At 43.3% G+C, this 12,513-nt stretch overlaps 1 protein-coding gene across 2 annotated transcripts in view; it reads right to left on the bottom strand.

The window, feature by feature from the left end:
- The window catches only part of ACOT12 (acyl-CoA thioesterase 12), a 47,620-nt gene extending 36,104 nt beyond the window's left edge, over nt 1-11,516 (bottom strand). For both annotated transcript variants that reach the window (XM_090038189.1, XM_090038188.1), the window contains exons 1-3: nt 11,388-11,516; nt 8,159-8,228; nt 1,110-1,170 (exon numbers count right to left, since the gene is read on the bottom strand). In XM_090038189.1, coding sequence (XP_089894315.1) covers nt 1,110-1,170; nt 8,159-8,228; nt 11,388-11,508 — 252 coding nt within the window. In that variant the 5' untranslated portion in view covers nt 11,509-11,516. The remainder of the gene's footprint in view (nt 1-1,109; nt 1,171-8,158; nt 8,229-11,387) is intronic.
- Nucleotides 11,517-12,513: the final 997 nt, after the last annotated feature.

A 12,513-nucleotide genomic window follows, 5' to 3' on the forward strand; every position in this document is an offset into this window, starting at 1 on the left:
GTATTATTCATCCTGACTTTCTGAAACAACTTCAACATCCACGGTGCCTTGGAAATTACCTTTGGTATAATATCTGTAGATGGATGTTTAACATCACTTTAAAAAAATAATACAGACATTTACAGCAGGCTTTATGGACTTTTACTTCCATTTACTTATGTGCTATTTTGGTTCCCTGCTTGAGTCTTTACAAGAAGTAGAACTTGCATCAGCAAAAATCTGTACAAGTCTATAAAACACAATGTGAAGCGAATTACTAGTGAAACACTTTATTGGTTCATTTGAAATAGACATGACATGCATCAAATCTTCGGTCTTTAGAATTTGTAGAGCACTTTGGAACACACTCTGCCTTGGATGCACTCACATAATTCCCATTAATGCTAATGGAAATTGCGCTTGAACAGAGAGAGGAGAAAAGACCCCTGGAGGTTCTATTCTGATTTCAGAATAAATGTCTGGGCAATGCACTGCCATGTCCATTACAACATAATGGACAGCTTGTACCTGAGATAAAGATCTCTATATCATGAGTTTCAAAAAGGTTTTGAAATCCACCCTTCTAGCTGTGGGCCATGATCCAAAGCCTACTGAGGTCAATAAGCTGTGGCTAGGCCAGTATTGACTATCTACCTCACCCAGTGGGTGCATCTACATGAGATGCTGAGCAGAGTTACTGAGCAGTGGTGCCTGTGAACATCTTTTAAGTGATCCTACTGCACAGTAGCCTAATAATACTGTGCAGTATCTTAGCACTATCTGTGCTGTAACACATTACTACACAGCATTATTAGGCTACTGTGCAGTCAGCATCTCATGTAGATATGCCCTGTATGTTGTATTACATTTGGTAACATAACTAATTCTTCAGCGTCATGTTGTTACTTTGGCATAGCTCGCTCACTGGCCTGCACTATACCATAGAAATTTAAAAATCATTTGGGTGCTGTTGTTCATTAGGTGGATGCTACATATTTTTTTATGAATATTTATTAAGCCCGTTCTGCAACCATAAAGGTTACAGTGTTAGTCGTCTTCCATTATTTTTCTCCCTTCACCTCTTCATACTTTTTATATACTGTTAAAAAGGAAGAATGAATATCACTTACTTCCATGCTAGTATTGAATGCTCGGTTTACTTTTGCTTTGACATTGATGATTTGTCCAACTCTGTCAAGAAAGGAAGCATCTCATTACATTACACAATCATTACATAAATGAATCTGATCCTAAAGCACAGAGAAGTCAATGAAAATCCTTCTGGTGACTCCCAACAGACTTTGGATCTAGCCCAATAAATATTTGTAATATTACTGCTCTATCTAATAGAAAGGAATTCCATGAATGAAGCAAATTTTGTGTCAACACAGGCTTTACTGAAAATACCTAGGTTCAGTAATTAAATGTAAAAACAACAATAAACAGATAAATGTACCTCAGTAAGGAAGCTGATGAACAAAACAAGGATTATTCAGGATACTTTGTAGGCTTATAAATAGAGTCCCTTTATGTTATAATTATAATTTGCAGTTATATACTAGTTTCAAATCTATTCAGAAACTGGGTTCCACTTTTACACCCAGAGGCATAAACCACTGGGTTTTGTCAAATCACTGAGTGAACCTGTATGCACAACACTACAATGCTGATGTTCCTATCTTATATTGCTCAACATATGCATGGTTTGATAAGCAAAATTCATTTTCTTCCACCCAGGTAAGCCCAAAACAGGCTTTGTCCTATGGTCTCACTGGAAGATCCATGGGAAAGATTACTTGCTACTAATTTGGGACAAGCTCCCTCTATCCCCAAAAGTCTAGCCCAAAAGTTTAAATAACAGCTACTATTTCTTTAATTTGCTGATGGGACCACTCTGGTCAACTGGATCTGTGTAAGTTTAGATTCTATCCATAATCCATTTCTTCTAGAATCCTCTTCCTTATACTATGCACAAGGGCACACTGAAAGGCTGGCACAAGGTATTTGGAGTGAGTTTCACCCTGACCAGGAGATCAGAGAAAGGATGAGTGAGTCAGAGCCACAGTTGATGTAACTCTCTACCGAACCTTCAACTTTCAGTTCTGGTTATGAAATTCAGGGGGAGCCTTAGAAAACAGGATTGTTGAAGGAAATATATGTGCCTTTTGCAGACACACAACTCCTTCAAGAAGCAGGTACAGGATGAGCTTTTTCTATTGTCGACTGAAGAAAAAGACCAGTAAAGTAATGCAATATTTCTAAATTGTGCAGACAAGAGATCAGCTAGTCCATTTAGATAAGGGGGAAGCTGCTGAGAACACTAATGTGTTATTTATGTACAGACCTAGAAAAGAAATTAAAGTTATAGTCTTATAAAGAAAAAAAGGCTGTAAAACTTAAATCTTAAATCTTAAATGAGCTAACTTAGTTGTGTTCTCCGAGATGTCTTTGAAGACTTTTTATCTTCTGCTCAGCTCCCAACAGAGGCTGAATATTTGCTTAGTTACAGGTAATGACAAGTACAAGGTGAAGAAAGAATAATATTCAGGAGATAAATGATGTGATTGAACAAGACACATACTGATAGCAGAACGTGACTCGTAACAAAAATTTTGGCAAACTTAGGGATGCTTGTAAGAACGTTTTTGGCTATTCCTTTATCAAAAACTTTGTTGTACATTAAATATATGAATGCTGGATTTCACATGTGCTCAGCATGTTGGGCAGAAGTCTTCCATCCTAGGATTCCTGTAGGTTACTGACCAACAGCACAAATCTCATTTACTTTTAAGGGGGTTTCAACATTTTCATCCACCAATGCAGAGGTACAGCTAGCTATTTCTTCACCTTGGGTAGAAGTGGGGTAGGCTGAGCACAGAAAAATGAAGATGGGTGTTGGACAGAGTCTTACCTGCTGCAGCATGGGATACTAGGGACTGGAGGCTCTGCTGTGGACAACAGGGGGCACAGCCCCCTTGTCAGCCTCACTGCCCCTTCCCTGTGAGTGATGGCACTGCTACAATTGCTATGAGTTTAACCCTCTCATAGCTGCTACCAAATTGTATGCAGAACCGTGCTATAAAATCCTTAATTCTATGGAGACTGTGGGAAGGTTAATACAGTACCTACTGGCAGCAAAGCAAGAGGAGCAGGAGTGAGGCTGGTAAGGTGCCTCCTGCCTTCAGTCTGCTTGGTCAGAGGTAACAACCTCTGGAGGATCCTGTGCCAAGTGCAGCCCCCTGCTGCCTTTCCTGTGCTCCTCTATCATCAATATCCTTGTCACCTTTAGAAATAATGAAAATTGTGTCCGGCTTTGCTGGGGCACTGCCACTTTCACTTTCTACAAAGGTCTAAGGGACATGATAAATGTCTTTCTGAGAGACGACTTGCTGTACTCCTAGTGACAATACCTATTTTGAGTAAGGGTAGAACTGCACGTGATTGAAGGAAGAAATCAGAACTTCAGCACAATCCTTCACAACCCCCTTCAAATACTGCAATGGCAAACAACCTTGTAGAATAATTTGGCCTACTGTTAATAATATAAGACTTTTATAAAAGTATATGATTATCGTGACAGGGAATCTTCAAAGTTTGAAAAGCTTTTACTGAAGAAACTAAAAATGAACGTTTCTTCCAAAAAACTGAAAGTGAATATTATGTTTAAAGATAACCCCACTGGCAAAATATGGACGAAACTGTACTTATGTGGGAGGCAAAGATAAGCCTTGGAGAAACACCATGCAGAAATTTGTGTAAGTTGAAGACCTCTTCCACTTCCTACCATAGTGAATATTTCAGAGTAAGTTTGACTCATAAATGCTTCCAATTTCATGGTTCATTCTTACTCAACTAAAATGAAATTCAAGATGGTTGCTCTCCTGTCTAGCAAAGTAGTCGAAAGACTAGTATTTAGTAATCATCGTTTAAGATAGGGATAGGGATGTCAAACATATGGCCTGTGGTCCAGATCTGGTCAGCAGGCCTTCTCACTCTGGCTCCTAGAGCACGTGCGCCAAAATGGCCGACACCCAGAGGGTAACACCACCTCCTGCCCTTAGACACTACACAATTTCTGGTTTGCAACTGCTGCTCAGTATGCACATCAGCACATGGGTTAGATCCTAAAGGGGACTGTCTAGTCAGCAAGAAGCCTCATGGTCTGGATTAGACTCACCAAGTCATTTGAGTCTGACAATCCTGATTTAAGAGATTAGTTTTTGAAATAATCTCAGTCTATGCCATTTTTCAAGCAGTGGAAAGATATTTACTGTGGGCATGCGGCGCTGGTCAGGCTGCAGCTGGAGTACTGTGTCCAGTTCTGGGCACCGCACTTCAAGAGGGTCGTGGAGAACCTGGAGAGGGTCCAGAGGAGGCCACCCATATGGTTGGGGGCCTCCATGGCCAACCCTATGAGGAGAGGCTGAGGGACTTGGATCTCTTCAGTCTCCACAAGAGACTGAGGGGGGATCTTGTGGCTGCCTATAACCTTATCAGGGCCCACCAGCAGGGCCTCAGGGAAAGTCTGTTCACCAGGGCCCCCCTTGGAGTCATCAGAAACAATGGCCACAAGCTGAGGAAGGATAGGTTTAGGTTGGATATTAGGAAGAACTACGTCACTGTAAGGGTGGCCAGAGCCTGGAATAGGCTCCCTGGAGAGGTGGTGCTCTCACCTTCCCTGGAAGTCTTCAAGAGAAGACTGGATAGGCACCTGGCTGGGGTCTTATGACCCCTCCCACCCCCAGTGCTCATTCCTGCCCATGGCAGGGGGTTGGACTAGATGATCTAGGTCCCTTCCGACTCATAGATTCTATGATTCTATGTCTACATGTGCAATTAATTCAAAGCAATAAACTCTGGTGCATATCACTCCAGAATGTATTGCTCCTGGACACTGCATTTACATGTGCAGCATGTTGAGCCAGGTTGGAGCAGCCCCAGATGGCAGGGGGTTCAGGGGGTCAGACTGCCAAGCCAGGGCTGGTACCCCCAATTCAATGTGCTGCGGAGGATCTGGCTGGGGCTCAAGTGTGCTCCAGTGTGGGACTAGCCAGCAGGCAGCCCCTGCACTGAAGCAGCCTCATGCCCCAGCCAGGCCTGTTGGCATCTACACGTGTGTTGCTGAACAATAAAGAATGCTTTTATAGGACCAGAGCTAACCCAAGGGGTGTGTGGGGCCTGGGTCATATCAGCCTGTGCGGGGCCTGTGCTGGGGGAGGGGTGAGAGTGGTGGCGAGCAGCTGGAGCCCAAAGCCAGCAGTCCACAGCAGCCACGCAGAGTGTTGGTGCCCTCAGGGCCTGTATGGCACTGTCCGTGGAGCCCCCAAAGCGTGAGGCCCAGGGTGATCACCCCGATTTGCATCCACAAGAGACGGCTCTGCATAGGACAGTACTTATATTTACAACTACTATCCTACAGTGGAGTTTATTAGCTTACTATGGCCTAATAGGGCTGCATGTGTAGATGTGAAAACATTACTGCAGAGCTAATTAAGCAGCTTTACAGTAAATGTCTCTTGTAGATGCCCTGTGTTTATTCTTTTCATATGAGGTACTAGGCCTGTGGCCTGCAACATTTTATAAGCAGTGGGCCAAAAGCACAGGCAACACCAGTATGGCGGGGGACACAATTCTACTTTGCTGCCATAGTGGTAGTGGGGGGGGGGGGCACAACTCCACGCTGCTGCTGCTGCTGCTGCTGCTAGTCATTGGGTCCAGCCGAATTGCAGCCCCATGCCTCACCATTGATGCGGAAATCATGCTGCCACCATCACTTCCATTGCTGCCAGGCACTCACTATGGCCAGACTGTGGCCCCATGCCCTATACTCTGCTGTTGGTGCACAAATCTGGGGAGGCAAGTGACCCCCCATGACTCCCCCAACACATTGCCAATGGCTGAAACAATCTAGATGAGTATGAGGAAGGCCGCTGCCTCCAACCTGGCTGCTGATGCCACAGCCGTAGCCATGTGTTCCCATTATTTCTCCCTACCAGCCACTCTGCAGCTAGAGTGCTGCCAGAATGCCACCAAATCCTCCCCGCTCTGTGAGTTGAATAAAATGACTCCTTAGGCCATAACCTACCCACAAGCCATAGGTCAACGTCCATTACTGGTTGAATTCTCCAGTTTCTTAGTTGGGTATTTGAAGGGCATATGCAGGATAGGCTTTACAATATGCTGTGATTATTAGTAAAAGAGGAGGATATGATATGAATTGCCTTCCCTTTGGTCCCACTTTCAGAGTGAAAAACATGAGTTAGAGAGCTTGCATGGCAGACATCCTCTGAATATGGGAACACCAATAAGCTCTCTCTTCTATAGTCTGGACCTGACAATTTGAATAGAAATTAAAAAACACTGGTCATGGAACATTTCATTTTCATTGGTATATGATGAAATATATCAGAATGAGAGGTACATAACATGAGAAAAAACAATAAAAGAACATTTTACATCAGACAGTGCTTATGCTATTCCTATGAACTCATACAAAGTAAGAGGGAAGGAGTGGGAATTTATTCTTCATCTTGGCATACAACTAATATCCTAATATCAAGTTTGAATTGTGGAAATTTCAGTTTCTACAGATACCAGAAAAAGTGTTCACAGAAAAGTTAATTCTTAATAGTAGATTTGGTAACCTAAAGTAGGTGAATGAAACACTGGAGCAGGAAACCTGCAAGATGTCCTTATTATGTACTATAATCAAGTTTAAAGGGGCTTGTTATGAATTACTTGATATGCTTGATCAAATCATATTAATTATACAATGCTCAGCAAATAATATGGTAACAACTACTCCAGTTTGCATTATAATCCTGACCCATGGCAGAAAAGCAATTAAATATTTAGGGTCTGTTTCTGCTCTCAGTTACAAGAGTATAAATTCCACTGGAGTCAATGAAGGTTGAAATGTACCTGAGAGAAAAATGTAGTCTCTATTTCATTAGCAGGACCCTTTGATCACAGCTTTCCAAAGACAAGAGCTTTTCTGGAGAAAGCAAAATGGAAATGCCTGCAATCGGGAAAAGGGTTTTCGAAGGCATTTAGTGAAGAAGGTCAAGGGGTTCTTAAAATCTCTACATTCCATTTGGCCACATTCATGTCCTCCTCTCATCACTTTTATTGCTCTCTTTTGTTGATTGTAAAACCAGACTGTATACCATAGGTATAACTATATCTATGTGGCAATTTCACTGGCAATTATTCAGGTGTATGTACAACTGTGACAAGTACACATATACACATATACATATGTTTTTGTGTGTGAATTCATCTGAAAATTGGGCTTAATTAATCTCCTCCTGCCTAAACATTCCACAATTTTCAGTTTGCAAAATCTTATTATTGTCAGGGTTAAGCTTTTTGTTTTAACCGGTCTACATCCAAAGATATGTATTTTCATTTTTGGCCAGGTCAAGGGGGACTGATTGTGCAGTGGATCCCATTTTTATAATGCAGTAGTTAATGTGCTGTACATATTTTTTAAAATGGGAGGAAATCTGAAGAACAATGATCTCTCTTTCTAATAAACATTTAACTAACAAGTTAACTCTGTAACACTGGCCGCAGGACTCCCTCAACATTATATCAAGGACAAAAGAGTTGGCATTTACCATGCAATCTTTTAGCCTCATGAAATTGCAAGTCCCTGACCAGGAAACAGTTACAGCAAAAGTATACACATAGTTCTGTAGATGCATAAACATACACTTTTTACAAAGCAATCCTCAGTTATGAATTTTTGCTACCTGATTATAAGTTTTTAACTCACTGAAGGAAGGAGATGGTCAGAAATACATTGATAAAGAGCTTTGCAACTACTAAAACTGCCACTTATATTCTTCACTCAAAGCAGAATCAATAATGGTGTTTACTAATCTTTTTAACCAGGGCCAAAGATCACTGGGCTTTCAGTTTCTCACCTGATTTCTAGTTTATGGGTTGAAAGTAAGTACACTTTATTTCAAACTTCATGGAACTGATCTTTGCCTTCCAGTGGATCAGTAAGTTTAACCCTTGCACTGTAGAGAAATGTCTAAAGTGAACCATGTGCCTACAGGGAAATCATTGACCCCTTATCTCTGATTTTATATGTTTTAGTTAATCTCTGTTAAATAGAAAAGAAGAGCATTCTAAATTGATAAGGCTTGATGATTATTCTTCAGGGTTGTACCTTGCAGTCTCTTCAAACTGTATGTCATCCACTGATGCTGTCACACAGGAAACACCAGCATGTTTCTCAGCTTAAAACAGAGAAATACAAAGATGCAGAGTTATTATATCAGATATATTGCTGCAAACCTATCATTGTCAGTGTAGATATTGATATAAATATATATACTAGATTAATGTATATGTGATCTATATATGATAAAACAGGGTGGGTCATGATTAACCTTTTGGTCACACTGACGTAAAGCCAGAACATATCCTTTGAAATTACACCAGCATAAAAAACAGAGCAAAATAAAGCTAGCATCAGTATTTAGTGTAACACATCAGAAACAACAAGGTATCAGGATAAAAGGCCATAATGATTCATTCTGTCCTTCAAAATTAAATTCAAAATTAAAATATCTAAAATGGAATGATCTTATCCAAAATGGTTCATGTAACTAACAGTTTTGAAAAACATGAAGTACATAACAAGTATAAGGGGTAACAAATACATAGCAGGAAAAAATTATTATTATTGCATGATAGAAAAGTATCATTGTTGGGGTCCAGTGTAAGCTGAAAGAGTTACAGGACTATATTATTTATATCCTGCCCAAAGTGCTAGGCACTACTTAAAACTAGTACTGGCAACCTGGATGAGGCTGAAGTAGCAAGTCCCATGCACAAAAGGGAAGTTCATCCAAAGAAGCTGTGATTTTTTTGTCTATTTTTCAATGACCACTTGCATATCACATCAGAAAGAGTTCCCTACCAACCCTGCGGTAACTTTCCATCTGTCCCTCACACAAGTCAATGTATGTTTGTAGTTGTTTGCATATGCTCAGGGTAATGTCAAGACCAATACATTACATACCAAATCTTGTACTTATAGCATTCATTTTCTCTTCCTTTATTCCCACTCATTTGCCATTTACATTTGCTTGCATTTTGTTTGATACTTAAATGGTAAAGTGTCCAAGCAAGGAATGAGTTTGTATTATTTGCCTTCCTAGTGAATTTTGGGTTTTTCAAAATAAGAAATAATAATATCCATGTATAATGAATGTAACCTCCATAACATGGCAAGAGAAACAACTCCTTTGGCCTTGAGAAGTCAAAACATGTTGTTTATTGCTGTTCTCTTCATACTCATTTACTTACTTATTTACATTTCACTACAAGGCCTAGTTAAAGACAAGGAATCCACTGTGCATAGTGCCCAACAAACACAAAACTGAAAGACAGACCCCAGAGAGTTTTTAATGCATGGATATTGAAAGACAAATGAAGAAGAACAAGAAAATATGAGACAATTGCTCAACATGATAGTAGAAATAGCACATGAGTAGACTGTACCTTTGTAGGAGGCTTTATAACAAAGGAAATGTTAAAGGACATAACTTATGAGAAGACTGAAGTAGGTTTGATGACATTTATAAGCGTAAGGGGCAGTACAGGTGAAAGCACAAAAAAGCAGGTTTTAGCAGCTAGCAAAATATGCCAGTTACTGTGCAGGACAGGTTCTCACAGCTTTCTGTATGTAGATAATAAATTAAGTAATCTGCAAATCACTGAATTTTGCCAATATCGACATCATGATTATTATACTACACTTAGTGCATCATATGGAAATGCCATCCAGACAAAAATTTACAAACATATCTGCTAATCCCCTCAAGGCTTAATATGGATTGTTAATATATGTAGTTGCCCATATGAATGGAGCTCACAGATGGCAAAGATCTGAAATTCCTTAGTATTATTGAAATTACAAAATGTAACAGGGGAAGTTAAAAGGCTTGCATAGGTGTGTTATATCCCCTCACAGAGCATATTTTGCATACAGTTTGTTGCTCACAAAAGCAGGGCAGGATGGCACCTCTGACTAACTGGTTCGGTGCCACTCTGTCCTACATTTTGCCTGACTTCAGACTAACGTAGCTAGCCACCTCTCTCTGTTGATCGTGAGGAACCCTGTACAAAATAGAAATCAGCACATTTACACTTGTGGAGAAAAAAGCTACCTTCGTTTGTTGATTGTTTATTTTGCCTTCTACAGATTTCATTTTGTTTTTTTCCTTTCTCCTTCCTTAGCTCAGCTTGCTTGGTCTTTCTTTAATACTCTGGGCAATGCTCTTTTCTCTTCGGCTTTCCTGGCAAATGGTTTTGCTGTTTTGACTGTGCTCCATTAGTTCCTGGTTCCTGGCAAATGGTTTTTGCCTCCTTTCTTCTCAGTTTTTCCTGCCTACTTTCTTCATCCCTCTTTTTCCTGGTTTCTCTCTTTTCTTCATCTTTGCCATGATCCTTCCCACATGGCAATTCTCCTTCTTCTTTCTTACTCTCCCACCTGTAAGTCCTATCCCAAGCTAATTCCCTTTTCTTTGACTATGATCTTTCCTGTCCCTTGTCACAAAACATAATTTTATCCAGAGGAGAAACTGAATCTCCAGTGATTACTTGCGGTGATCTATGAGGTGACCTGCCTGAAGGAGCCTGCTCAGCAGTCTTAGAGCAGGTCAGTCAATTCGTATGGGTCACCTCGAGTGCAGCACTACTATAGGCAAAAGAGGCATATTAACATGTGACGGCAAGAGGTTCTCCAGCTATGGAAGGAGCCGCCTCCAAATGAGAAAATCAGCTGCTCTGCAACACATCCACCAAGTTTCAGCAAATTACACACAAGAATAATCACTTTATACTATGCCATTAAAAGGGGGGAAATCCAGACAAACAGAATTGACCAGATGTTAGTCCACTATGGATGGTCACAGAGCATCACCCAGACGTAGCCGCTCAGAGGCAACACACACAACTAGATGAACTAGTTTAGGCTCCAGCACCCCAGCACCCACGGTCCCAGATAAGTGGGTGGGAACAACGGGGCTGTTCAGCACTCCCCAAATGGCTCCCGCCTCCCCATGGGGGTCCAGAAGGGGTGTGTGTAGGCAGGGAGCATTTTGCTTTGGGCCAGTGTGCTGGGCTGAATCCCTGGGCAGGGGGGTGAGGGGCATCCTGCACCACCAAGGCCCTGGCATTCTCTGCGGGGTCATTGCCAGCAGCTGGCGAAGTCCGCAGCACCAAGCCGAGGCCCTTGGTCCTGCAGTCAGAGGCCAGGACTCCTGGGTTCCTTCTGCTCCTGCTGCCCTGCCGGGTTCCGCCCCGCGCCTCAGTTTACCCCCTCCGCGCAATGGGCGCATTCCGTCGCCTCCCCGGCGCGGCTCCATCCAGGGTAGGGGCGGCCCTACCTGCCAGGCAGGCGGTGGTGTCGATCCACTGCAGGAGCTGGCCGGCGCTGAGCTCGCCGCGGTGCGTGGCGTGGGCGGGCAGGATGGACCGGGTGGCGTGCACCGCCCCGCCGCGCTCCATGACCGGCCGCCGCCGCCGCGCCGGGCCCCGAGCGGACTGCCGGGCGCTGGGACCCGGGGCCTCGCGCCGCCGCCGCCGCCGCCCCCGCCCCCGCCCCGGGCCCAACCCAGCGCCGCGCTCAGCCCGCGCCCGCGCCGCTTCCACGGGAGGCCGTGACAAGGGCTCCCGGTCTGGGGAAACGGAGGCCCGGGCAGGTTAAGGCTGAGCAGCCCCTGGTAGACTGGGGCTGGAGGCCCGGCAGCCTGACCCGGAGCCCCGCTGCTGGGCGGGTGCCCTTGGTGGACAGTGGCATGAGGGTTGCCCCAGGATGCTTCTCATTGGGCTCCGTGTCTTTCCAAAGTCTTGTTCATGGACTCAGGCAGTGCCGTGGCACCGCTCTGGGCACAGATCCCCTGGGGGGCTGCTTCCCTCCAGGGTCCTGTGAATTCTGCTGCAGCCTTCTCTGACATCTGGAGGGAGAGCTGAGCAACTGCTTGCTGTCAGGAACTGGCAGGACTTCTTGTGGAGGTCTCTTCTCAGTGACTGACAGGAACTGCCCGACTTGGAGATCATTGCATTTCTCCTATACTTGGAAAAGAAACACTGTAAATTGTCTTTGCATGGCTCAAAAAAGTTCAACATGCAGCCAGTCTGCATTTGGCTTTTAGCTACTGGACTGTATTACAGTCATGCCTAGTCTCAGGCATCTGGCGTACCAAAGGACACATGCACCTGATGGAGGGGCAGAGTGGGTGGGAAAGACTGGTACAGTTGGTGGAGCCAAGGCGGTGCTCTAGGATACAGTGAAATAACAGGGTAGAGGAGTAGGGCAGGTCGGAACAGTCTTAGACAGAAGGACACAGCTTGCACACAATGCAGCTCTTATAAAACAGTCCAGCAACCCATAGGAAATGGCCAAAATGGAATTTCATTCGCAGTGCTTTTTAAAATTTTATTCTTAATTTTAAAAAGTTAGAATGCTAAATACAATGCTGCTTCAGTATTTCTCAGCTTTAAACTTCCATG

This window comes from Crocodylus siamensis, chromosome 3 (genome assembly GCF_052110815.1).
Source record: "Crocodylus siamensis isolate JL-2025a chromosome 3, ASM5211081v1, whole genome shotgun sequence".
Lineage (NCBI taxonomy): Eukaryota > Metazoa > Chordata > Crocodylia > Crocodylidae > Crocodylus > Crocodylus siamensis.